Source organism: Rhinoderma darwinii, chromosome 4 (genome assembly GCF_050947455.1).
Source record: "Rhinoderma darwinii isolate aRhiDar2 chromosome 4, aRhiDar2.hap1, whole genome shotgun sequence".
NCBI classification, from domain to species: Eukaryota; Metazoa; Chordata; class Amphibia; order Anura; family Rhinodermatidae; genus Rhinoderma; species Rhinoderma darwinii.
The window spans coordinates 109,635,521-109,661,938 of record NC_134690.1 but is presented as its reverse complement, the minus strand read 5'-3'; the positions used below and the strand labels follow the sequence as shown (position 1 = coordinate 109,661,938).

Below are 26,418 nucleotides of genomic sequence, written 5' to 3'. Positions count from 1 at the left end.
CTCCGCATTTTGCGAGGCTTCTCTGACAGCCGTAAATTTTGAGCTGCTCTTCATTGACTTCAATGAAGAACGGCACAAATTACGTCTGAAAGAAGTGTCATGCACTTCTTTTGACGAGGCTGTATTTTTACGCGTCGTCGTTTGACAGCTGTCAAACGACGACACGTAAATGACAGGTCGTCTGCACAGTACGTCGGCAAACCCTTTCAAATGAATGGGCAGATGTTTGCCAACGTATTGTAGCCCTATTTTCAGACGTAAAATGAGGCATAATACGCTTCGTTTACGTCTGAAAATAGGTAGTGTGAACCCAGCCTCAGCGGTACAGTACCACAAACTAGTAGCCAAATCCCTGCTTACTTGCGATGGCCACTGGCCGCATGATTTTGCTGGCAACGCCTTGGAAAGACGTGCGGTCGTTGGCCACCGCAAGTGAGCGGGGTCTTGGCCGCATGCGTACGCCGCTGCTGTGCGACCGTACCCATATACAGAGTAAAATGTCCAAACAAGAAGAATGTGGTTAAAATGTGTGTTTAGCTTTCTGCAAATAAACGTAATCATTGTATAATGAAGTTGTGATATACTTTGGGGGAGATTAATGAAGACTGACGTTTCATTCGCCGGTCTTCCAGTTCGCTGTATTAAGTTGCAACCCATTAATTGAGGCGTATGTATGACGAAGCGTGGGAGCACGTTGGCCATCTGTAATATTTATATTAAGTGCTTTTGTTTTTTACACGCCACTTCTTGGAGTTTCTCTTAGGCTGTGTTCACACAGAGTTTTTCTGCTTCAAAATTCCGTTTGGACGTTTGAGGCAGATTTTTCTCTCCCTGCACGCCGATTTTCGCAGCGTTTTTCGCACGCGGCCATTGAGTGCCGCGGGCATAAAACGCAGCGAAATACGCTTTTCTCCCTCCCATTGGAGTCAATGGGAGGCCAGAGGCATAAACGCCCGAAGATAGGGCATGTTGCTTTTTCCCGCAATGCGGTTTTACCACTCGCGGGAAAAAGACGCCTCCACCTTCCATTGAAATCAATGGAAGGCATTTTCGGGCCGTTTTTGACGAGCTTTTTTGGCGCTGTTTCCGCGTCAAAAAACTCTGTGAACATAGCCTAAAAATGTAGGTTCACATCAACATAAGTTCAAGAATAGCTAAGATTTAATTTAAGAAAAAAGTCTTCGAAATGGCTTGCTATTACTCTCCGCTTTGTGTAATAAATGTTTGGTAGATTGTAGTGGGTTAATATGATATTCCTGCCGCCGTCCGCTCAGAAGTAAAAGCTCTGCATTATCTGATAGGTTTATTCATTCTGTTTCATTATCCTGGCATTAAGAGATGCCGATTGCATTTATATTACACTACATTGCGGAGAGCTTTTGTTTCATGTTCATCTAACTAAACACCGCTGTCAAAGGTATGTTTCTTCTGTGTTAAGTAATTTAGGATTCTGGTTCCCTCATATGGAAAAGTAAAATACAAACCTCAATGTGATGTAATACTAAACTGAAGATGCCCCTTCCCCATGTATCTGCCGCAAACTTACAGATTTCTCTTACTGTAATTGTGAGATGAGTAAACGGCACAACTGAGGACTGCGACTTCTCCCAACTCCCAATACTCGTCACATGTATGTCAGGAAAGCTCCCAACGTACAGGCTAAACGTGTCCATAGGGCTCCATGAGAGTAGTAGAGTACGCTGTTCCATACAACGGGATCCTGGAAAATAAACCGTATACCACGCATAATATTTTTAATTTTTTTTTACATTTTACAGGGGAGCCTATGGTTGACAAACCACTGCATGGCATACGTCACCCGTATCTGTTAAACCTATACATTATGAGCTTTTCAATAGCTTTATGTGATTGTTAAACGGATGACATAAAATATTGATAGCGGATTCACCATTTTACGCACATGTCGAGCCTTTTCCAGCTTATTCTAACATAGGCCAAAAATGTGATGTGAATGGGGTCTTCTCGTACCGTAATGGATAAGAACGTGCCAAGTAGGTTCCTAGGCAATCCTGTGTGGGCAAAATAATCTGCAATACAGGTTAATACATTTTACTCTCATTCACTGACTGCAAACAGACCTTGAAATTGAATTTAGGATTGAAGTATAATACAAATTTGCAGGTCCTTTCAATAAATTATAACTAGATACTTTTTGACCCCTAGGAAGAAAGAAAATCGCAAAATACTTTTTAAAATCTGTATCATGCCTTATCTGCCAGTCACCGGCAGTGCCCTTCCTGTTGCCTTCACAGCAGTAGCATATTCTAGTAAAAGCAGTGACATCACAATGGGCTACACGTCACCACTGTCGTCCGCAATTGGCTGCTGTGATGTGCTGTCATACGCTATCTCTTTGCACTGTGACAAAAAGAAAAGGGTTAAGCCATTTTAATTTGATATTTAGGGGTTGGAAATAAGCAAAATTCTCATTGACTGCAACGTACATGTGATATTATCCTGACTTGGGAGCCAATTCTTAAAGGGAATGTCATCAAATAATGACCGGTTTGAATCCAGTTTTTATGTTGAAATAGATTTTTTTTTTAAAGAGTTTTTGGTGATTTTTGTTTTCTGACGTATCCATGTTAAAAAAAACGATTGTTAAATTTTTCAATTTTAACTTTGGCCACTGAGCCTCACAATAGGCTGACACTTCTTGTTCCATAGAGATCACTTCTCAGCAGTCCTCTCACAGGCAGGATTACAACGAAGGGTAACGCCTAACACAGGATCTATTGACAATAGGTGATGGACACAGCTCCCCTCCTATCCCTTCCCGCACAATGACCTCTGCACAGGTCACAGAACATGCCTAGAACACTCTCCCTTAGGGTATGTTCACACGCTAGCAGGCATTTACGTGTGAAAAGACAGACTGTTTACAGCTGCGTCGTTTCAGCCGTAAATGCTCCTCCTCGTATTATGCGAGGCGTCTGTGACGCTCGTATATCTTGAGCTGCTCTTCATTGAGTTCAATGAAGAACGGCTCAAATTACGTTGCAAAGAAGTGCCCTGCACTTCTTTGCCGAGGCAGTCAATTTACGCGTCGTCGTTTGACAGCTGTCAAACGACGACGCGTAAATTACAGGTCGTCTGCACAGTACGTCGGCAAACCCATTCAAATGAATGGGCAGATGTTTGCCGACGTATTGTAGCCCTATTTTCAGACGTAAAACGAGGCATACTACGCCTCGTTTACGTCTGAAAATAGGTCGTGTAAACCCAGCCTTAGAAGTCAATGGGTCGACTCCTGTTCAGAGTCCTATGATCCATGTGGCTGCTGTAAAGCATATCCCTAAATGCTGTTAAAGAAGCTTTGTCACCAGTTTATAACTGCCCTATCTTCTACCTAATCTTATAGGCGCTTTAATGTAGATAAGTAATGTGGAGGGTTTTTTTTTTTTGTTTTTTTTCTAAACAAACGTTTATTTTTGACAAAGTTATGCGCATTTTAAGTTTTATTCAAATTTGTTCTTAATCCCCAAGTGGGCGTTTTTTTTACTCTTGACCAAGTGGGCGTAAAGAGAAAAGTGTATGACGTTGCCCAATCAGCGCCATACACTTCTCTTCATTCATGTCCAGCTTAATCCACAGCACAGCGTGATCTCGCGAGATCACACTGTGCTGTCACTTACTCCCATTTTTCTTTGACACAAGCGACGGGAGTATGACTGGAGGTGATGTCCTGTCATTCTCCCATCGCTTGTGTGAAGGAACTACGGGAGTGACAGCACAGCGTGGTCTCGCGAGATCACACTGTGCTGTGGATTAAGCTGGACGTGAATGAAGAGAAGTGTATGGCGCTGATTGGTCGGTCATACACTTTTTTTCTCTTTACGCCCACTTGGTCAAGAGTAAAAACGCATTAAGAACAAATTTGCATAACCCTTAAAGTGCTCATAACTTTGTCAAAAAGTTTTTTAAAAAAAAGACATTAATACTTTACATTAAAGCGCCTATTAGGTAGAAGACTGGGCAGTTATAAACTGGTGACACCTCTAACAGCAGCTCAGACAAGATGGCTGCCCCCATAATCATGGACAGAACACAGACTAAAAAAATCTGCAAAAAAAAATATTCAGTTCAGAATTTTTTTTTTTCACTTTCTGGTTAATTATGAAAACATATAGGTGATCCATTCCCTTTAACCCATATTAATATGAAGTTCAACGCACATTGGGGAAGATATATAAACTAGTGCAGAAGAAACGTGTGAAGTAGTGGCCCAAATCAACCAATCAGACTCAACCTAATTTTTCAGAGGCCCTTTCGTAAATGAAAGCAGCAACCTGATAGGTTGCATGGGTAGCTACCCCACTTTTTTGCATGTATTCACGGATCCCCTATAGACTAGAATCTATGGAGGTATGTATGCGTGAAAACGCTAGAAAATAGGACATGTCCTATTTTTCCATAGACCCTTCACATGGTCTGTTTAAATAGCCATGTGAACGGCCCCATTGAATTACATGTCTCCGTGTGACGACCGTCACACGGACTAGTTACATGAATGAGGCCTAATTGTCTCAAACTGCACCAAAAATGTGCAGCAACCTCTGTGGTCAATCTGCATTGAAATTAATGCGATTTACAGAAACCTCCGAGTGGTATTTTTGAAGGATACAGTAAAGGCCCTATTACACCGGCCGGTGCAGCGAGCGCCGATCAGCAAGACTTCTTGTTCGGTGCTCGTCTACAAGGCGCTATAGATGGGGACGAGCGGTCGTTACTCTGATCGCACGTCCCCATACATTATCATCATGTCGGCAGTGCGTCTCCCTGTTTACACAGGGAGACGTGCTGCCGACAACGGTAATAATGTACTTTTTTTAAACCTATACGATCAGCAGATGAACAAGCATTTGCTCGGTCATCTGCTGATCGCTGCCCTATTTACACAGAGCAATTATTGGGAACGAGCGTTCTATGAATGCCCGCCTGCTGGTTAATTGCCCAGTATAAAACCCCATTTAGGCCTCATGCTCACTTTTAGTTTTTTCCTTTAGGGTGCTATCCGTATTTGTCACTGATAGTGCACCCTGAACCCATTCATTTCAATTGGACCATGCACACTTCCGTTGTTTTAACGGAATCGTGCGGCCGTTCCGTCGAGTAGTGCAGGTCCTACTCCTGCCCGTGTTTGACGGAACAGTCCCGGCCTTTGCATTGAAATTGGTCCGGAAGCCATCCGTGTGCAGCCAGTGTGTGACGGGACCGTCATTAACGGCCGGCGGAAGTGTGCATGAGGCCTAACAAGTTATTTTGTCTATTTACAAAGTGAGTTAGTGGAGACTTTTCGATGCTTGTATCTCATTCTGTAGGTGGTAGGTAAACTATCTCCGAATTGGTATTGGTAAAGTTTGAGAAGTTGCATAATGATGGTTGTTTGTGTAACCTCTTAATATCGATGGTAATCTGTAGGTTTAGGAGGTCTGGCGCTTCTGAAATGACAATATCAAGATGTTTAATCTTGGCTCATGTTTGTCTAGCGCTGCATATTCCGTTCAGTTGAAGGCTGCTTTTCAGTAGAGCGAGGTGAGACTGCTTGGGAGAAAACTGTCAATGTGTCTGAGAACAAACACCTAATAATTTAAGTGAAGTGTCTGGGCTGTGAATAGGGTGGCTTTGAGGAGGGAGCAGCCCAGACAGGTTTATTGGGTCACATCTGCTTTGTTGACAGAGTAGTCTGCAATGTTTCAGGACCACCACATATCCGCTTATTTGTATGAAGAAAATGTCCCAGCTTTAACCCGTTCCCACATGATCACACACATGCATCAGGAGTTGGATCGCCAGCAGGATGGCACATATTCTGTTAAGTTCTCCCCATCATTGATATGGTTTACTTTTTCTGTAACCGTTATAAATACATTTCCCTGCAGAACATGATGCATTTGAGGTCCACAGGGCTGCTTTTTAAAGGAGGTTGTCCAATCAGGACAGCTGCTGTCTCTCTACCTTATGTCAATGGGGGGACAGGACTCTTCCTCGGGTTTCCCCTTTAAGCCAGAGAGAGACTGAAGAGTTACTTTCACTTCGGCACATTAAGGGCTTATTTAGACGAATGTGATATACGTCCGTACAACGCGCGTGATTTTCACGCGCCTCGCACGGACCTATGTTAGTCTATGGGGCTGTGCAGACTGTCCGTGATTTTTACGCAGCGCGTGTCCGCTGCGTAAAACTCACGACATGTCCGTTATTTGTGCGTTCGCACATCACGCACTCATTGAAGTAAATGGGTGCGTGAAAATCATGCGCAGTACATGGAAGCACTTCCGTGTGACCCACGTGATTCGCGCAACAGCAGTAAAAAGTTTGAATGAAAACAGAAAAGCACCACGTGCTTTTCTGTTTACAAACATACAAACAGAGTGTCATAATGATGGCGGCTGCGCGAAAATCACGCATCGTACGCAGCTGACACACGGAGCTGTTAAGTACCTTTTGCGCGCAAAATGCTGCATTTTTTTGCGCACGCAAAAGGCACACTCTCGTGTAAATCCAGCATAAACGTGACAATGTATGTCTTTTTTTTTAACCATAATTTGTAAGCAATGGACGCAGCTTCCCCCAGTTATAACTGCTGATTGCTGGGCTGCAGTTGAGGTGCAGTTAAAAAATGCATCTGGAAAAAAAAAGCAGGAGTTTTGGTATGTTTTTCGATGCAGTTGTGCTAAAAATGCAACACAGAAAAATGCACCAAATCGCTGTTGCGCTAAGCTCACACGTAGCGTAAATACTGCAGATTTTTTCGTTGAAAATCCGCAACATAATACAGTAGCAGCAGAGTGGATGACATTCGAACAAATCTCATCCACCCGATGGGTAAATGAGCAGAAAAAAAACACAAATTGACCTGCGGGGTGTGTTTTTAATCCACATCATCTCAATTATATTTGCATAATCACTGCTTCGTGTTGCAGCAATTTCCCCATTGAATTCAATGGGGAGGTAAAACCCGCCACAAATAGCAGATATTGCGGGGTTTTTTTTTGGGTGGAAAAGCTGCAATTCCGCTGCAAAAAAACAACTCTGAAAAAAATAATCGTATACTTACCCGTAATTCTGCGTTTCTTCATCCAGGCCAACTTCCTGGGATGTCATTCCATCCCATGTGACTGGTGCAGCCAATAACAGGCTGCAGCGGTCACATGCGATATAGCACCATGGGAGGACGTCGGAGAGTAAGTATGTGCGCCACAATTTGGTGCGTTCTTTTGGGCCGGAATTCCCTGAGCCCGCCAGTGTATATACACTGTGTACTTTTACGCAGCGTGTCCGCCCTGTGTGAACGTAGCCTTAAAATGCATGTGATTTTTTTTTTCAGATGCGTTTTTTTTTTTAACTGCACCTCAACTGCTTTGTGTGAACATACTCTCAATGTTCAATCCAGAGAATTGCTTACTTTGTAAAGGATAAACTTCCCTGCTTCAAGCCATGTAGAAGCCACAAAATAAGCTTTTCATCGTTGGCATAGTGGTGTAAATATGAAGGATGTCACGTCTGTGTCAGCCAACATGTTTCCAGCCACGTTGCTGCTTGGCTGATAGGTGCATGATAATGTGATGTCCCATTTTTTCACACTTGTCAAATTTTTAAAAATTGTGATCTCCAAGTAAATGTAATTGGGGTCAAATTTATTCAATTAAAATGGTGCAAATTTCTAGCACTAGCATTACACTTGGAAATGTCATTTTCCTGTATGAGGCAAAAATCTTCAACGTTAAGATAAATTTGGCACAAATCACTCCAACTACCTCCTCTACTTCTGGCTAGAGTAACATGAACCAGCCTTAAGCTGGCAGTATGTTTCAGAAAGCTTTCAGCCGACAGACGGTTTGGCCGACGGCTATTTCTCCTGACACCCCAATACACATGCACGCTCGGCCGAGTGTGCATACCTTCTCAATAGGGAGAAGGGGTAAAACTGCTGCCAGACTTCTACTGGCCGCGGATTATCTTGCAAACCAAACGATCAGGCATTTTGGAGTACAACGTGGCATCTGCCGGCATTAGGTAGTAACTTGGTCCCGCTGAAATCGGTGGGTTCGGCTGACGTTTTTAGTGAATGTGGCCCATTGTGTATTGTCCCATGCTACATCTGGTAGACATGAAGACATTGACGCAATAGCATCCATGTCGGTTTCTAGTCTATTGTACCTCTCCCTTCCCAAGATCCCAGGAGGGCAGGTAGCCAGTGTGTCTACACATCAGCAGCTGGCACCTAATTTTTTGGGTTTTCTTATTAACTTGGTAATTTCCAGGCTCAAGTGATTTGCCCACCCCTGCCCTGCTTTCACATAAATCATGCTTTCTACCTATTCCGGAGTCCAATATTGAGTTTGTAGGACATTTTTCTTTTAATTGATTAGTAAGTTTGTGGATTGTTCTGCCTTTCAGACGGTTGGCCCTGATGGTACCGCTCCACACCCTGCAGGCTGGCAACTCTGGAACGGTTTCCGTTTTTCCATTAAGATAATTATCTAGCTAAATGTGATCTTGATAGTTGGGAAATTCCATTCTGGTTTCTGGCAGTCTCCGTGCTGCCTGTGTTATCTGAATGAGCGGCTGTGTAAACTCTCAGCTACTTGCAATCCCTGGGTGTTTATCTTTGTTTTATTGTCTATTTAATATCTGCTCTGGAAACTGCACTATGTAAGGCCTCATTCACATCTGTGTAGGGGAAATTACCGGAAACAACAGCACAGCATGTTCCGCTATTGTTTCCAGTAAAACCGCGGACGCCCCGACAGAACATACAAAAGTCAATGGGTTTCATTTTCCCGCCAATGGTGTCTGTGGTGCAACAGTATTGCTGTGTCCGGTGTTTTCGTTGCACTACGACTATGCTGGGAGCACTCTCCGTTATATATTGTACGTATCCTGTTATGTTACTATAGCACAAACCTGTCAAGTGTCCTGCAGCACCAGCTTTAAAAGTATAGATGGGTGCACGCCTTGGGAACCCGATCACCGTTCCATATCCAATAAACATCCAATGACAGGCAGCACTCCAATGTCAAGGTGAAAAAATAGCTTCAATAGCCCTCGTGCGACGTTTCGGCTCTGTGCGGTGAGCCTTTCTGCAGCATGTTGATAGATCAATAGAAAGAACACAGGCGCTGCTGGTATGCTCAAAATACTCAATGTGACAATGTTTCTTATTCAGCCAATAGCAGACCGTAAGAATAAAACAAAAATACATAATCCCATGAGGGAGATGACGACAAACCGTTGCATTTTATGTCTGGGCGTTCAGTCACCCCGCTAGCCATGGATCTATGAAGGCCACACGTTGGACACATAGGACACATAAAGATAACACATTTCTTTGAGCCTCGAACAGAATTATGTAGAGGAAAGGTCATTCAAATAATGGAGAATACATATCTTAGTAATTCGGCATCCTGCTTGATAATTCACAATGTCATTTAATACAGAGAATATAAGCAAATAAACCATCCTTCACTGTGGGCTACTTTATATGTAGCCCACTTGCCTTTTCAATAACTTGTCTTTAAAAAAAGAAAGACCTTCCCTCTTTGTGCACACGCAGAACTGAGCGCCCCTGCATGTAAACCTCAAAAAACACAGAACTGAGCGCCCCTGCATGTAAATATCAAAAAACACAGAACTGAGCGCCCCTGCATGTAAACCTCAAAAAACACAGAACTGAGCGCCCCTGCATGTAAACATCAAAAAACACAGAACTGAGCGCCCCTGCATGTAAATATCAAAAAACACAGAACTGAGCGCCCCTGCATGTAAACCTCAAAAAACACAGAACTGAGCGCCCCTGCGTGTAAACATCAAAAAACACAGAACTGAGCGCCCCTGCGTGTAAACATCAAAAAACACAGAACTGAGCGCCCCTGCATGTAAACATCAAAAAACACAGAACTGAGCGCCCCTGCATGTAAACCTCAAAAAACACAGAACTGAGCGCCCCTGCGTGTAAACCTCAAAAAACACAGAACTGAGCGCCCCTGCGTGTAAACCTCAAAAAACACAGAACTGAGCGCCCCTGCATGTAAACATCAAAAAACACAGAACTGAGCGCCCCTGCATGTAAACCTCAAAAAACACAGAACTGAGCGCCCCTGCATGTAAACCTCAAAAAACACAGAACTGAGCGCCCCTGCATGTAAACATCAAAAAACACAGAACTGAGCGCCCCTGCGTGTAAACCTCAAAAAACACAGAACTGAGCGCCCCTGCATGTAAACCTCAAAAAACACAGAACTGAGCGCCCCTGCATGTAAACCTCAAAAAACACAGAACTGAGCGCCCCTGCATGTAAACATCAAAAAACACAGAACTGAGCGCCCCTGCGTGTAAACCTCAAAAAACACAGAACTGAGCGCCCCTGCATGTAAACATCAAAAAACACAGAACTGAGCGCCCCTGCATGTAAACATCAAAAAACACAGAACTGAGCGCCCCTGCATGTAAACCTCAAAAAACACAGAACTGAGCGCCCCTGCGTGTAAACCTCAAAAAACACAGAACTGAGCGCCCCTGCGTGTAAACCTCAAAAAACACAGAACTGAGCGCCCCTGCATGTAAACATAAAAAAAAAGGCCATACTTACTGATAAAAAGCAGGTTTGTTTGTAATTTTTGCAGGATTCAGTCTGGCCTTGTGATGTCAGTACTTTGTAGGTTGTACTGAGGGTGTCGGGCAGCTTGCCTGATCTACTAGTATGGGCGTAACTAATGGGCTGTAAGCCAGCGTGGTGCACTACATGTAACTGTGACTGGCACCCTATAGAAGCCTTCTCTGTGTGCAATGATTATACTAAGCAGCCACCCCCCTTTATAGATGATGGGTATTTTTTTTTTGCACCTGTGCTACCTCCCCCATATGTTATAGTGTTACTATTCCACAATTGTATTAATTTATAATGTGAATAGGGCCTTAACGTCCGTTCCCAGCAGGAACTGCTTGTCTGCATCCTGCTGGGAACGGACGCAGTCACATTATAAATTTATACATTTGCAGAATAATAACACAATACGGTATTCCTGGGGAAACTATGAAATGGTGTAGAAAGAGCAGAGATTTGACTTCATGCAGCCAAACATGCAATGCTTCGAGGGGAGAATACCTCCATACATAGAGAGTCTGATAGTGTGCCAGTATTTTTCTTTTCCATTGGATTTGTACTGAATCGGACAAAAAAAACAAACCTATGTGTGCCTCTATATAAAATTAGGCATACAGCGGTACAGTAGAGGGCCTGTGCTCCTCTACGGCAGCCCTATTATGGCTCTGTACGTAACCAAGCTGCACTATGGTCGTGTACGGGAGCCCTTATGCCAGTTGCACACGACCGATGTGCCACTCGGGCTTGTTTTAATGACATTCGGGTGGCACCTGATAGTCTTCACGGACCCATTCACTAGCTGGTGACTCGGATCTGTGAAAACTGACCCGATTCTCCGAGCCGTTGAAAGATAAGACATGTCCCATCTTTCCACGGTTCACGGATTGGACTCGGCCGGCGAACGCTGTCGTGTGCATGAGGCATTTAGGCTTTCAGTACAGATAACTTCTCACGATGTTGCATTGGGTAAATGTACACGTCCGCAGCAGTAATTCCACCACGAGAAGAATCGGTACACTTTGTGAGGCTATACACGGCATTACAAACCTATTTGGTTAGGGCTACACGATAAGCGATATACGCTGCTAGTCAAAGCATGCAGAAGAAAAGACTGGACGATACCCCCTCCCCCATATTTTTATTAATGTTTTGAAGCACAAGTTAAAGTGAAAAGTTAAATGGATCTAGACCAAGCACCCGCTGTAATAAAGCCGCTGAAGAGGCTGGTCAGTGCAGGGTGATGAACGTTGGCGTGTCGATGGTACCTGTGAAATAAAAGCTCATTATAATGGTTCTCTCATAATAAGTTCTGAAAAGGTTTACACTGTTATACAGACACCTTTCTATGTCTGAACACAGCCTGAGCTTACCAGTTATCCATTTATTTATTTTTTTAATGCGAGAATTTTTTACTTTTAACATATGTATTGGTAAGGTTTTGTTTTATAATTCTTAAAAAGAACCTGTCGGAAGGCCCAATCTTGTTTTTTTCCTTTGTACTGTATACAATGCGGAATGATCTGTATACAAAGCAGGACTAAAGGGGGTTTTACACTGGGCAATTATCGGACAGACAAGCGTTCATATGAATGTTAAACTAAAATATTATCATTGTCAGCAGCACATTTCCCATCAGCGCCACATAATCAGGGTGATGTACTGCCTAAATGACGATAATGTACGGGGATGAGCGATCAGAGTGACGAGCGCTCATCACCATACATAGCTTCTTGCAACAGGAGCAAACGAGCGCCGATCAACAACCTGTCTTGTTGATCGGCACTCGCTGCATCGGTCAAAATTGGCCAGTGTAAGGCCTCATTCACACGGCAGGGTTTCCCGGCCGGGTGCCGGCCGTTCATAAATCGGCCGGCACCCGGCTGCATTAGGAATGATAGACCCCTAATGGGGCTATTCACACGACCGATTTTTTGACGGCCGGATAATCCGGCCGTCAAAAAATAGGACATGCTCTATCTTTGCCCGGGCACCCGGCCGCCCGGCTCCCATAGAAGTCTATGGGGCCGGGTATTACACGGCCATCACCGGAATGTGTTCCGAGTGATGGCCGGGTTTCCCGGCGCTTGCGCTCTATCTCCTCCTCCTCACAGCGCAGAGTGCATGTGAGGAGGAGGAGTTGATGCCATTCTGACGAATGGCATCGCTGTACACTGTGTTGCAGGGCCGGGGTGTACAGCAGGTGGAGGGAGCGCTGCGCTGGCTCCCTTCCCCTGCTTGTTAAAAGCACCCTGGCTCGGCGACACCTTCGATGGCGCCGCTAGTAGTAGTAGCAGCAGCTGCTGCTGCTGCGGCTGCTACTACTGTAGCGACGCCACTATAGCAGAGCGGGGAGGTATCTCCCCGCTCTGCTATGTGCTAGCCGCACTTTAGCTCCTTGAAGGAGCGGAATCCCCGTGTTTTCGGGGATTCCGCTCCTGGACAGAGCGCTTGATGTCTCTGTCCATATCTGGGCAGTGACATCAGGGGAAACTCCTGAAGCGGAATCCCCGAACACATGGGGATTCCCCTTCAGGAGCTGCCGCTGATGTCACTGTCCGGATCTGCCCGGCCCGGCACTGATGCATAACTTTATGCAAACCGGCCGGGCAAAATGGCCGATTTTACCGGCCGACACTCGGGCTCGGGAACGACCCGGTCGTGTGAATCCCGCCTAATAGGGCCTTAACGGTGTTCATCTGGAACCCTGTTCTTCCAGGAGAGAGCGGTCTGTCCTGAACAGATCTCTTTTCCATTAGGCAGGCAGCTGCTTCCCCGCGTAGAGGCAGAAAATTGATATAGTGGTTTTATGTAAATAAGTATTAAAGGGATTATGTGGGGACCAGAAAGTATTCGCAGTGTACTCACTGCAGTATGTGAGTACACGCGTCAATATATATTCCGGTGCCCTGTCGCGCTGATTGAGATTTTAATCTATTTTTATGGCGCTGGACCAGAAGTCTAGTTGCACAGTCTTCCTTGATGACGACACGACTCTTCATGTCACCGGCCCTGCTGTACTCTTAAGTACAAGCAGTAGCACAGCGAGTACAGAGGGGCCAGTCACGTGACAGAGTTGTCATCTTCAAAGAAGACTGTGCAACTAGAAATCCGGTCCCCCGGCAGCGCTGCAAATAGCTCTGAAAATCTCAGTCAACGCGACGGGGGACCGGAATGTATATTGGCGAGTGTAATCGCACATACTGCAGTGAGTACACCGCTAATAATTTTTGGTCCCCACATAACCCCTTTAAAGGGGTTGTCCATTTTAGGCAAATTTTTATTTTTTGTAGAATGAAGTTATACAGTTTTTCAAAACTTTCTAGATTTCTCCGTTTTCCAGATATCTGCTGCTTGTTCAGTAGAAACATTCATTGTTTACTTCCAGGGGATACATTTCTGTCCATGGTCATGTGACGGACACATAGGTGCTGGGATCATTAGAAGACACAGCTCTGATACACATAATGTGACTGTAATGAGCGGTGCACCTGGGTTGGAAGTAAACAACGAATGTTCTTACAGAATAACAAGCAGAGGTGAAAAATGCGGAAAGTATTAAGGAAAATTGTATACATTTGAATTATACAAAAAACATGAATTTGCTGAAACAGGACAACCCCTTTAAACTCCCCAATAGAAAGTTTTAGCTTTAGCAAAGGAACTCCTGTTTATGGTGGAGCCTCTATTAGTTAGAATTGATTCCAGCTAACAGCTTTTCTAATATACTTTTGTTCCAAAGTGGTTGTCTCCCTAAGATGAGCCCTTTAGATAAACCCTATTAGAGCATGTAAACCTTGTAGTGGTGTGTGCAGGGGGGGGGGGGTTGGGGGGCTACAGCAGAGGGCCGCTAACATAATATGCCCATCCGTGTATTACATGGATAACATTCATTTAATACGCTTCCCCTGCAGTCGCACACACACACACCATCGATTTGGGTCCTTTGGTAAAGTTGGTTTGAGCGCACCACAGAGTTATATTGATATTGGTCTTGAGTATGTGACTGGCATTTCTCCTACTGGGGTCTCTGGCTTCTGAAGTCCCTGGCAATGGGCTAATATTTCTGGGGGATGTCTTGACCATTTGCTCACTAACTCTGCAGTGGTCACTGTGTGTGAGACTGTATGTTTGTGTAGTATTACAAGAAGCCCATTTATATGAATAAACAACCTTGTACTGCATGGCTGGGCAGAGTCCACCCTAGTGGGAGCTGCTTTTACTTATTGACTTTCTGATCTGGCTCATGAAGTGGGTCCTGAGCTCTGGACCCTTTTCTGATGTGTAGATGCTCTGTTAAGGGCTTGTCCACACGTAATGGAATTGCTGCAGAAAATGGTATAAAAGAACAGACCTAATACTCCCTTTATCAATCACCTGCCACTTCTGCACTATAGTTTCCCAGGTCCGCTGGTGGTCTTTGTTTATTCGGCTCCATCAACGACGTCGTTTTGACACGTGACCACTGCATGGTGACCATAGTGAAGTCGACATGTTTTAGCTGGAGTCTAGTTAACAAATACCAGCAGGGGCCCGGGGAAGTGTCCACGTGGGAGAGGCGGGGGATTAGCGAGGCGAGTTTTTCTTTTTTGTTTTTTATAGCATTTTCGTTCATCTGCAAAAAAAATAATTGGGCTGGAAACCCACCTTTTTAATAATAGGCACTCATCCTCCAACAAGGACGGTCTGGTCAGTCACTTATTATGTACTCTTAATCCCAAGCAGCCACTGTATACAAACCAAACAAATATGGCAGGTGACTGCTGACGGTTTCCCTTTCATTTATTACTTCTATGTACTTTAGGGCTATTTTGCATTTTTCTTATTTTGCTAGTTTTAGCTTTTCCCATAAATACTTATTTGATTAAAACCTAATTTTATGTTGTAAGTAAAGACTTTAGTAGTTATTTGTAGATTGTTGTGATCAAGGCTGAATTATAAATCAGACCTTCAATAAAAAAAAAATCTCGTTTCTTTGAAGTTGTATTACAGCTTTCCCCCCTCCCTTATATCAATATTTCTGAGGATTGTAGGCATACAGGATTGTGCACCGAGGAATGAGATCAAGATGAAAAGTGAGAGTAAAGACTAACTGCCTGTTTTAACAAGTCTGCTTTCTAACTGGAGCGCTGGTAAAAATCTATGAAACAGGGTGAAGTGCGCGGATGAAATATTAATACGTTGAAAGGGAACCGCATATGAAAGTTGTCTTTTACAGGGATTGTGACGTCCTCTTGTATCGCTCGAGTAGCTGCATTAAAATCTCATGTGACTTATACCACGCTTGTACGTACAACCTTACTCAACTGAACGTGGTTGTTTTGGAGATTAGCAGTGCGTTTTATTTATTGAAACCGCAAAGCGAGTTTTCATTGTTGCTTTGATTTGTATTGAACATTTGTTTCCTCAATGTATGGACGTTTACCTCCCACCTTCATAAAGGCCTCCGGCACACTGGCCGTCGTACGTCCGTCAATGACGGATCCATGAAACGCTGACCGCACACAGATGGCTTCAGTGTGTGGTCTGTTTCACGGACCAAATCCATGAAAAGGCAGAGACTGTTCCGTCAAAAACGGACAGGAGTAGAACCTGCCCCATTTTTGACTGAACGGCCACACTGTTCCGTTAAAGCAAGTGTGCATGGCCCCATTAAAAATGAATGTCAGGGCGCTATCGGTTAAAAAAAATAACAGATAGCACCCTGAAGAAAATAACTGAAGTGGGCATGAGGCCTAAGGGGTGGCCATATTTTTAACCAGTTCAGGACCGGGCTATTTTGAGCCTTCAGGACCAGACATCGTTTAGCCCTTCTTAGCACGTGTTAGTTAAATGGCTATAACTTTTTTATTTGTTGGGCTAACGACGTGATTTTTGCGACGTTTTTTCCATAGACAATGCAGGTTTCTTTTTTTTTTTTATCATTTTTATACACCTTTTTTGGTATTTTAGAATTTTCAGTCATAAAGTTTGAAAATAATAGTAAAAAAATAAGCTTTTTTACGTTTCAGCTATTTATTTTTTATTTTTTGGGTAATAACATAGTTTTACCCTAAAATAGACCTTTTATTTGTGATCGTCGTCTACCGTAAATTTTAATATATTACATGTCTATTAGGGTAATTGGGTCAGCGCTAGCGTTACAACAATGATTGGCGGGGGGGATGTTTTGTTTTTTTTTGGGGTGGGTATTTTATGTGTATTTATAATTTTTTTTTGCACTATACTATTTTTTTTATTACTATGGTCTGTCCCTCAAAGGTCAAAAAAGACCTTTGGGGAACTTTATATATATTTTTTTCTTTCTTTTACACCATCTTTTCCACTGTAACTGGAGCTGCACAGCAGCCCCAGTTACAGGGGAAATCAGCCCTCTCATAGTGACGATTGTCACTAATAGGGCTGTGCTGGGTCTAGTAAGACCCAGCAGCAGTCTGCCACTAACGGCACCCGGCGATCACATGAACACCGGGAGGAATAGAGACACTGCCACTGCCTCTATTCCTATACACAGCGTTCATTGAGCGCTGTGTAATAAGACATCGGAGAAGACAGAAGCAACGAAAGCTGCTTCTATCCTCTCCTCAGGATCCCCGGCAGTCACTGACAGCCGGAGACCCGACATTCAGCTGCCCGGTCAGCAAGTTAAAACCCGAGCCGTAAAAAGTCTATGGCGCGGGTTTTAAGGACCCTGACCGCTGGCCGTAAAAACACAGCCAGCGGTCGGGAACCAGTTAATGCTGCGTGTGAATGTCTGTTTTTGTTTTTTTCTTGCATGTACTATATTTTGATGGTTTTGCTGCAGAACACCAAAATTGCATAACAAATAGGCGACACATGAACGTGACCTTTTATAAGATTGATGTAAACCTTCATTGGCTTAAGTCGGGGCATTTTCCAGCAGTGAGCCGTAAACCTGGACCTCGGCGTTGCCGTTTTCTATTTCTTAACTTATCTATTTTCCTTGTCGTACAATAAAATTGTGACTAGTGACGTAAAGTCATTGTGTTCCGTCTAGAATTTTTGAGGCAGATTTTGACCGACCTGCATGCCGTTTGCCACGTTTTTCACCTGCGGCCATTGAGCCCTGCGGGCAAAAACGCAGCGAAAAAATGCTTTCTCTACCTCCCATTGATGTCAATGAGAGGTCAGACGTAAACGCCAGAAGATAGGGCATGTCGCTTCTTTTTCCCGCGAGCTGGTTTATAAATCTATCTCTCTGCCTTTCGATCTTTTCTGATCCCTTGGGGGATAATTGAGGAAAAACAGATGAAATCGTACCAGTGTACAACAGCCCTAGCTTTATTTCACTAGCTTTGTGTCTCCCTGCTGCGTTCTTTACTTGCCTTTTATTGCTTCCTTTGCTCTTTTCAGTTGCTTCCTGCTTGTGCTGCTACTGTCCCATACTACTTCTGTTCCTGCGCTCTCCCCTTTTTTATGGTCTGTTACCTACAATCCCTGTCTGTAGATCTCCGCTCATCGCTTCCTCCTGCCAGCTGTGGAGGGATCTGCATGAATGCCATTTCTATGAATTGTTAGATGTCAATCTCATAAATGTTTTAAATCTTAGCTCTCCTGTAAACTGAAAAATTGAGGTGTGATTTTCCTCTGGAGACGTTTGACATATTGAAGCCTTAAATGTCAGTGGGTGCCCAACCACCGGGGGTTTTCGGCTGTCTGGCTGTACTTGTATGTTCACTCTCCAGAGATGTATAAACTCCAGTTCCCAGCAGTCAGAACCCAGTTACTTCTCATATATCCTGTATATGTCTCTACAGGGAAAACCCCTTTAACGCTATCTGGTCACCATTTTTTTTATTTTTTTTCCTTACTGGAAAAATAGTGGCTCTGCCAACTTTTTCGTTTCCTTACATAATTGCTACTTTATTAAATAGGGAAAGAAAATCACCTGTGTCCACCGGCTCTCCGTTGTGAGGAAAACTTCTCTCCTGGACATAAGAACACCTCATCGTGAGGCCTAATTCCATGGAAATGTGGTGAATTGTCTGATTTGCTCAGTAGATCTCTTACCAGAGTGCCGTGGCTAGTTTTGTCTGCCTTATTCTAGGAATAGACTAATATTTGCTTCTCAACTGAGCGACGTTAGTGTTTTTCATCACAGGGATATCTGAACAAATGCCGTGCTCGTTGTATTAATTGCTAATGGACAAATAAAAATGAAAATCCAGTAATGCTGAGCTGTTGTTTTATGTCCTGTAAGAGATGAATTATGTTAATTTCAAGTCATAAAAATAGGTTACTAGAGCTAAAACCGTTCAAGTGTTTTTCACACATTTAGAAAATCTATTGGGAATTCTAACTAATGATTGCTCTGAGCATATGAATGGCTAATGTGATGAACTGATTTTGTGTGTTTTCAAAAATTGGGTCGCAACACGCGCGTTACTCCGGAGGAAAAATAAATAAAAAAACATCTCTACTATTCATCTTATTCTCTGCGTAACTATAGCACTCTACAACCCCCACCTCCCTGAACTTTATTGATCCCGTGATCTCACCTAGTCCTCTTGCAGGCCGCAGCTGAAACCTAAGCGCACCACCAAGAGCAATGTTGTGGAGAGCCATGTTAGCCTCATTCACACTTGCGTGTTTTGCATCTGTATTTGTGAGTTAAAACCATTAGGGCTTATTTAGACTAACGTGTAATACGTCCGTGATACGCACGGTATTTTCACGCGCCTCGCACGGACCTATGTTAGTCTATGGGGCCGTGCAGACTGTCCGTGAGTTTCACGCAGCGTGTCTCCGCTGCGTAAAACTCACGACATGTCCGTTGTTTGTGTTTTGTTTGCGCATCACGCACCCATTGAAGTCAATGGGTGCGTGAAAATCACGCGCAGCACACGGAAGCTCTTCCGTATGATGTGCGTGATTCGCGCAACAGCAGTAAAAAGTATGATTGAAAACAAAAGCACCACGTGCATTTCTGTTTACAAACATACAGAGTGTCATAATGATGGCGGCTGCGCAAAAATCTCGCAGCCACGCATCATACGCGGCTGACACACGGAGCTGTTAAGTGCCTTTTGCGCACGCAAAAGCCACATGCTCGTGTAAATCCGGCCTTAGAGTAACATAAACTGCTCCTGTGTTGTGGACCCACTCCTGGCTTTGGAGTGCTGATCCAAAATACTGACAAATGTGTGAATAAGGCCTTAGGCCCCATTCACACGAACGTGCTTTTGCGGCCGCAATTCCCCCTGAAAATCCATGGGAGAATTGCGGCCCCATTCATTCCTACATTCCTTCATTCCGTGCATGGCCCCGGAGCCCGGACCGCAGAAAGAACGGGCAAGCCTTATTACGGCCGTGTTCTGCAGTCTGGGCTCATTGAAAATAATGGCCGCGGCCATGTGCACAGCCCACGATTTGCGTGTGGCTCGTGGCTGACACTCTGTGGACGGCTGACCCAAAAATCACGGCCGTGCACATGGCTACGGTCGTGTGCATGAGGCCTTAGTTTGTACTGTATATGTTGGATAGTGTGCATAGTCTTTATTGAACAATGAAATCCCCTATACACTTGTTACTACTATGTATGGATGTTTCTTGTACTCCTACATGCCACAGTGTACTTCACCTGATATTAAATGTCCTACCACTGGCTTTACTTATTCAATTTTCTTCTTTCCCCAGAGCTTCCCATCCGATGAAGGGTGGCCTTTTGCTAAATACTTGGGAGCATGCGGCAGAATGGTGGCAGTGAACTATGTAGGAGAAGAACTCTGGAGTTTCTTTAATGCTCCGTGGGAAAAGCGAGTGGACCTTGCATGGCAGCTAATGGAGATTGCTGAACAGCTTACAAACAATGACTTTGAATTTGCACTTTACCTCTTAGATGTCAGCTTCGACAACTTTGCTGTTGGACCTCGAGATGGGAAAGTAATCATTGTTGATGCGGAGAATGTCTTAGTAGCAGATAAAAAGTTAATCAAACAAAGTAAGTAGTCGCCCCCCCCGCCATCTGCATTAAAGAAAAAAACTTATATACGGTACTATGCAAAAGTTTGACAGTTGCAGAAAAATGCTGCAAAGTAAGAATGCTTTCAAAAATAGACGTTTTAGTTTTGTTTTTTTTATTAACCAAATATACAGTGACAAAATAGAAGATAAATCTTAATCAAATCAATATTTGGTGTGACCACCCTTTGCCTTCAAAACAGCATCAAATCTTCTAGGTACACTTGTACAGTCATGGATTTTGCAGGATTATAGTCAAGTGTATGGTTAATCAATTATACAAAACAGATGATTATGATAATTTTCATATGTAGGTTGAAACATTCATTAACTGACAAACAGCTGTGTAGAAGCCTTAAAACTGGGTGAAGAACAGCCAAACTCTGCTACAAAAGGGAGATTGTGGAAGACCATTTCATGTCACAGGTCCACCATGGCAAGACTGAGCACAGCAACAAGACACAAGATCGTTATACTGAATCCAGCAAGGTCTCTCCCAGGCAAAGATTTCAAAGCAGACTGGGGTTTCAAGATGTGCTGCTCAAGCTCTTTTGAAGAAGCACAAAGAAACGGGCTACGTTGAGAACTGTAGACACAGTGTTCGGCCAAGGAAACACTGCAGCAAATGAAAGCTCCTACATCATACTTCCCTTCAAAATCAGAAAAGATGTCCAGCAGTCTCATCAGCTCAGAACTGGCAGAAACCAGTTTGACCCAGGTACACCCATCTACTGTTTAGAGAAGTTGTGCCAGAAGTGGTCGTCATAGAAGAATTGCGGCCAAAAAGCCATACTTTTGACGTGGAAACAAGGCCAAGCGACTTTGCTATATATGAAAACATAGGAACTGTGCTGCAGAAAAATGGCAGCTGGTGCTATGGACTGATGTGAAATTTTTGGCTGTAACAGAAGGCAGTTTGTTCGCTGAAGGGCTGGAGAGCGGTACAATAATGAGTGTCTGCAGGCAACAGTGAAGCATGGTGGAGGTTCCTTACAAGTTTGGTGCTGCATTTCAGCAAAGTTGGGGATTTGGTAAAGATTAATGGTGAGAGACGGAAAGATTTGAGGAAGGCTGCAAGCCTACATTCACAAAAGATCTGTGGTTAGTTCTTCAAAGTGTTTGGAACAACCTCCCTGCCAAGTTCCTTCAAAAACAAGTGTACCTAAAATAATTGATATTGTTTTAAAGGCAAAGGGTGGTTACATCAAATATAGATTTGATTTAAGATTTCTCTTCTGTTTATTCACTTTGCATTTTGTTTATTTATTTATTTATTTTTTTTAAAAACTAGTTACACTTCTATTTTTTGAAAGCGGTTTTACTTTGCAGTGTTTTTCCACAACTGCCTTAAACTTTTGCATTTCCTTTTGTGTTCATGGCTACTAATCAAATACCTAATAATCTATACAAAGTGAAAGGCAGAGATGCAATGTCTTCCCTGCACCTACTATTACATTCTCTCAAAGGGGCAATCATTGACATTGCAGGTTTTTAAGGCAATCTCTTCCGCTGGGTAAGTCCACGCTGTGATTAAACTGGGTGTATAGCCAAGTATATGATCAGTTCCTTGTATCTCTGATACTTGATCAAGTCAGGAGCTGTAGTTCGGACTTCTGGCAGGGATTACATAAACCACCTCTGTGAACATAGAGGGGTTTAATGGGACGTAAAGTGGCATTGTCTTCACTGATTACAGCAAGTTATATAAATAAGGTTTTTGGTTTTTTTAAATCCCTTTTGTGCAGGGGCTCTGTACTTGGCGCCCCATATGCTGCATTTGGGTGAGAGTGTGTAGCTTTCTGGTACTCACTCTTTTGTGTGGTAGAGCAGGCGCTTTGACTAACGAGCACTTCCTAGGCGGGATGTGGTGTTGTACAGGGTGCTGATTCGTGATGTGGTGCTTAATGGTATGTTATGTTCTCGTCCCTGTGGCGGTCTGTGCGGCAACGTTTTATTCATGTGTAGCAATCCTAGTAAATTTGACTCATTTAGTATCCAGCTTATTATGAGATTCCGTACAAAATAGATATTTGTTCAAAGTGAGTTTACACAAATAAGATATACTTCTGATTCTTCATAAAACTTCTCAAAACACAAACCTATATCCTCTTCCGGTTGATCAGAGGTGAATAATAAACGGTCATTGGGTTGTTCGTCTAGAATAGGACATGTAACAGTGAAGTACTGCCATGGGCACAAAACCAAGCTGCTTCTACAGAGCATCAAGAATTGCAGCCAGAGAATATCTTGTCAACTTGCGTCTGAATCGTGCCCATATTTATCTTGTTCTGGAAGTTCAGCACCTGTTTCTCTATACGACACACATGATTGATTGGTGAAGTCTCTCAAATGAATCGATTTTCTTCCACATATTCTAAGAATGATCTATGGCTACTTTACTGTGTTTTGTCATGTCGGCTGCTGCTTTTGTTTTGCCTTTTTTGTGTTAAGTTACTGTTTCTATGAAAACTTTCTGATCTAGTTAGTCATTGTATCGTGTGTTGGTTTTATATTAGATTTAATAACATTTTCTGAGATATATAGTTTAAATGGAATAATGCATTTTATACTGCTTGAAACCCTTGGATGGAGTTTCCAGTTATCTACAGCCAATAGAGCTACACGAGCGTAAAAATGGACATGTATTAGCACTTAGTATAATTTTCCCATCGAGTACATTTATGACATATCCACACGAAATCTCGTTTACCTCGTAATCTCGCGAGATTTCGTATCCGTTGCTAGAATCTCACAGAAAAGATTCAGAAGTGTCAGGATTCTGAGTACACATGACGTCCAGGCTGGATTTCATGTGTATTCATTATCAGGACACTAGTAATGTTAGGGCTTGTGTATGAGGCTGCACATAGCGATATATCTATATCGCTAGTGCAGTGTAAATGAATGGAGAGGAGTGCATGATGCTGATTGGTCAGCATCATGCACTCCTCTGTACAACGCCCACTTGGTCGAAAGTAAAAATACGCCCACTTGGGCATTAAGCAACTCATTAGCATAAACCAAAATCGCTCCGAACGTTGTGAAAAAAGAATGTTTTTTTAAAAAAAAAAAGCATTACTGTCACCTACATTACAGCGCCCATCTCCTTATATAGGAGACAGGGCACTTATAATGTGGTGACAGAGCCTCTTTAATACAATCTTCTATATTGTAAATTTGATAACTTAGGCTGGGTTCACACAGAGTGTTTTGCAGGCAGAAAATCTGCCTCAAAATTCCGTTTGGAATTTCGAGGCAGCTTTTGCTCTGCCTGCATGCCGTTGTTTGCCCGCGGCCATTGAGCGCCGCGGGCAAACAACGCTGCTAAATAAGCTTTCTCTGCCTCCCATTGATGTCAATGGGAGGTCAGAGACGTAAACGCCCGAATATAGGGCATGTCGCTTTATCTCGCAAGCTGTTTTTTCCGCTCGCGGAAAAAAAACCGCCTCCGCCTTCTATTGAAATCAATGGGAGGCATTTTTGGCGTGTTTTCTGACGCGGTTTCTGCATCAAAAAAAACTGTGTACTGACCCGTAGGTTTACTGTTAACGACTCTGTCTTGGAGATTTTTTGTGGGTGCCTCTTAACCACTAGTTCTGTTTTTCCTCTTACAACTTATTTATGTGAAGTAAACACCGTTCTGTGTAATAGGGTTTAACGTGAAGCTGCGTTGGCACTTAATTATTTCTATGCTGCTTTGTTTTTCGTGAAGTGCGTTACACTAAATCTTCAAATCCTTCCTGCATTTTCAGATAAACCCGAGAACTGGGACGTGTGGTATGAAAGCAAATTTGATGACTGTGACAAAGAAGCATGCCTTTCCTTCTCTAAAGAAATTCTTTGCTCTCGTACTACTGTGGACCATAATTATTACGCCATTTGCCAGAACCTTCTATCTAGACCTGCTACATGGCGTGGAACTTCTGGTGGCCTTCTTCATGACCCTCCAGCAGAAGTTGCCAAAGATGGCCGACTTGGGACACTGTTGGACGAATGTGCAAACCCAAAGAAACGATATGGCCGATTTAAGGCCGCCAAGGAATTAAGAGAATACCTTGCACAACTGAGTAATAATGTGAGGTAGCCCATACTATCTTTTTTTTTTTTTTTTTTTTCTCTAGTCCGTGAAAGGTTTAATTAGTTAGAGCACGTCCAGGTTTACATTACTATTGTATGTTCAGAGGTACGAAATAGAGGCTTTATGAATGGCATGGCATTGACCTAAGGTGGCACAGAGCGGCATACAATCCCTTTCAATCATGCCAGTACATGTTCTTGTCTAATTAAAACTTCTGGAACGACTATTGAGTTCTCTCTCTGATTACTTGAGAGGAAGATCGGATGCGGATCTCCAGGTCACTCGGGATAAGACTTTGGTAGCTTAATTGATTTACTCATGTGTCAAAAAGTAGTTGACATGACATATTCCATTGGTATCACAATTTTTGTGAAGCTGATGCCTTTACTTGGAAAGTTTCAAGTTCAGACCGCCGGCCTGTTTTAAAGGCTTTTTTTCTTAAGTCATTTCATATTTGTATGTGGGAAACACCAGTTTATGGCTCTTTAGTTCTATTTGGGATCTTGTCTTCGTTGCGTCCTGTTCCCAATTGAAAATGTTCATGGAAAGAACTGTATTTTTCTTTTAATTTAAAGGGAAGGACTCCCATATTTTTATCTTTTTTTTTTGGGGGGGGGGGGGGGGGGGTTTTGTAATGGCTTTAAGCGATGCTGTAAATGTTACCACAATTCTACATTAAAATGGAGTCATTCTTGTGTATCTTTTAAAAAGTTTGTTTGACTTGACCTCTTCCCTCCTGTGTTTAATATGTTCTCCTACATCTGGTACATTGCTGTAGCTGCTTGCAGTGGTTATGAATGAAAACATCTCTTTATAGCCTGTCCTTTGCAGTGTTGTGCCAATTACAGATGTAGCAGAGCTGAATTTATTTCCGGTTATAATGTAGTATTGTTTTCCATAGTACTTTATATTATGAAACGTCTGCAGTTATCAGTGTTTGTTTGAAAGATCTCACTGGTTCTTCACTACGTACCAGTGGGGGGAAATTTAATGGGACAAGCCACTTGCCATATGGTCACCAGACCCTCACAGAACCTGCTGGGGTAATACTATCCGTGCAGGCACCAGACCTTTTCACAGAAGCCAAACTGCTAGAGTACCACTGTCCATACAGTCATCGAAAACTTAAAAAAACTACTAAAATACTTTTGTTTTTTTTAAAACTGCATTGAGTACTGGACTTTAGTCCCTGTCAGTCTGGTCCTGGAAGTGGAGCTTCAGCTGTAGGTGTTAGGTGTCATCGCAGGCTCCAATATCATGAAATTAAATATCTGCCATATACACATTAGAAAATGTAAAAGCACAAGCAATTGTAACATATCGGAAAGAACCTGAGACCAGCACATGTTATACAATCGTATTTGCTTGTTTAGAAACCGGACTTCAGTAGGCTAGAAACGCTCCCTAAACCTTCCTGAACGTTCATGCTCGAATATTACTATACCGCCTTTGAGATGGTCACAATTCAAACAGGCTATTACACAGATGTGAACTGGTCCCTAGAATTTTACCTACTCTACATACACATCGGCCCTCCTCATTTAAAAACATTGCAGCCAATAAAGACTCCAGCAGTTTTGCCCACCCTACGTAATAAACGATTTCTCGTTGCTATGCCAAACCAGACTGAAGCCATAAGTCAAAACACTCAAGTCGCCCGATAAAAATGTGCTAAGGTTTTGCAAAAGTTTTCGTTTTCTAATTCTTAATAAATACACCGTTTAGGCTTCTT

At 43.2% G+C, this 26,418-nt stretch overlaps 1 protein-coding gene across 1 annotated transcript in view; it reads left to right on the top strand.

The window, feature by feature from the left end:
- Positions 1-25,292, top strand: part of DIPK2A (divergent protein kinase domain 2A) — a 38,573-nt gene extending 13,281 nt beyond the window's left edge. The window contains exons 2-3 of the mRNA XM_075861457.1: positions 20,285-20,588; positions 24,361-25,292. Of these exons, the coding sequence (XP_075717572.1) occupies positions 20,285-20,588; positions 24,361-24,692 (636 nt within the window). The 3' untranslated portion in view covers positions 24,693-25,292. The remainder of the gene's footprint in view (positions 1-20,284; positions 20,589-24,360) is intronic.
- Positions 25,293-26,418: the final 1,126 nt, after the last annotated feature.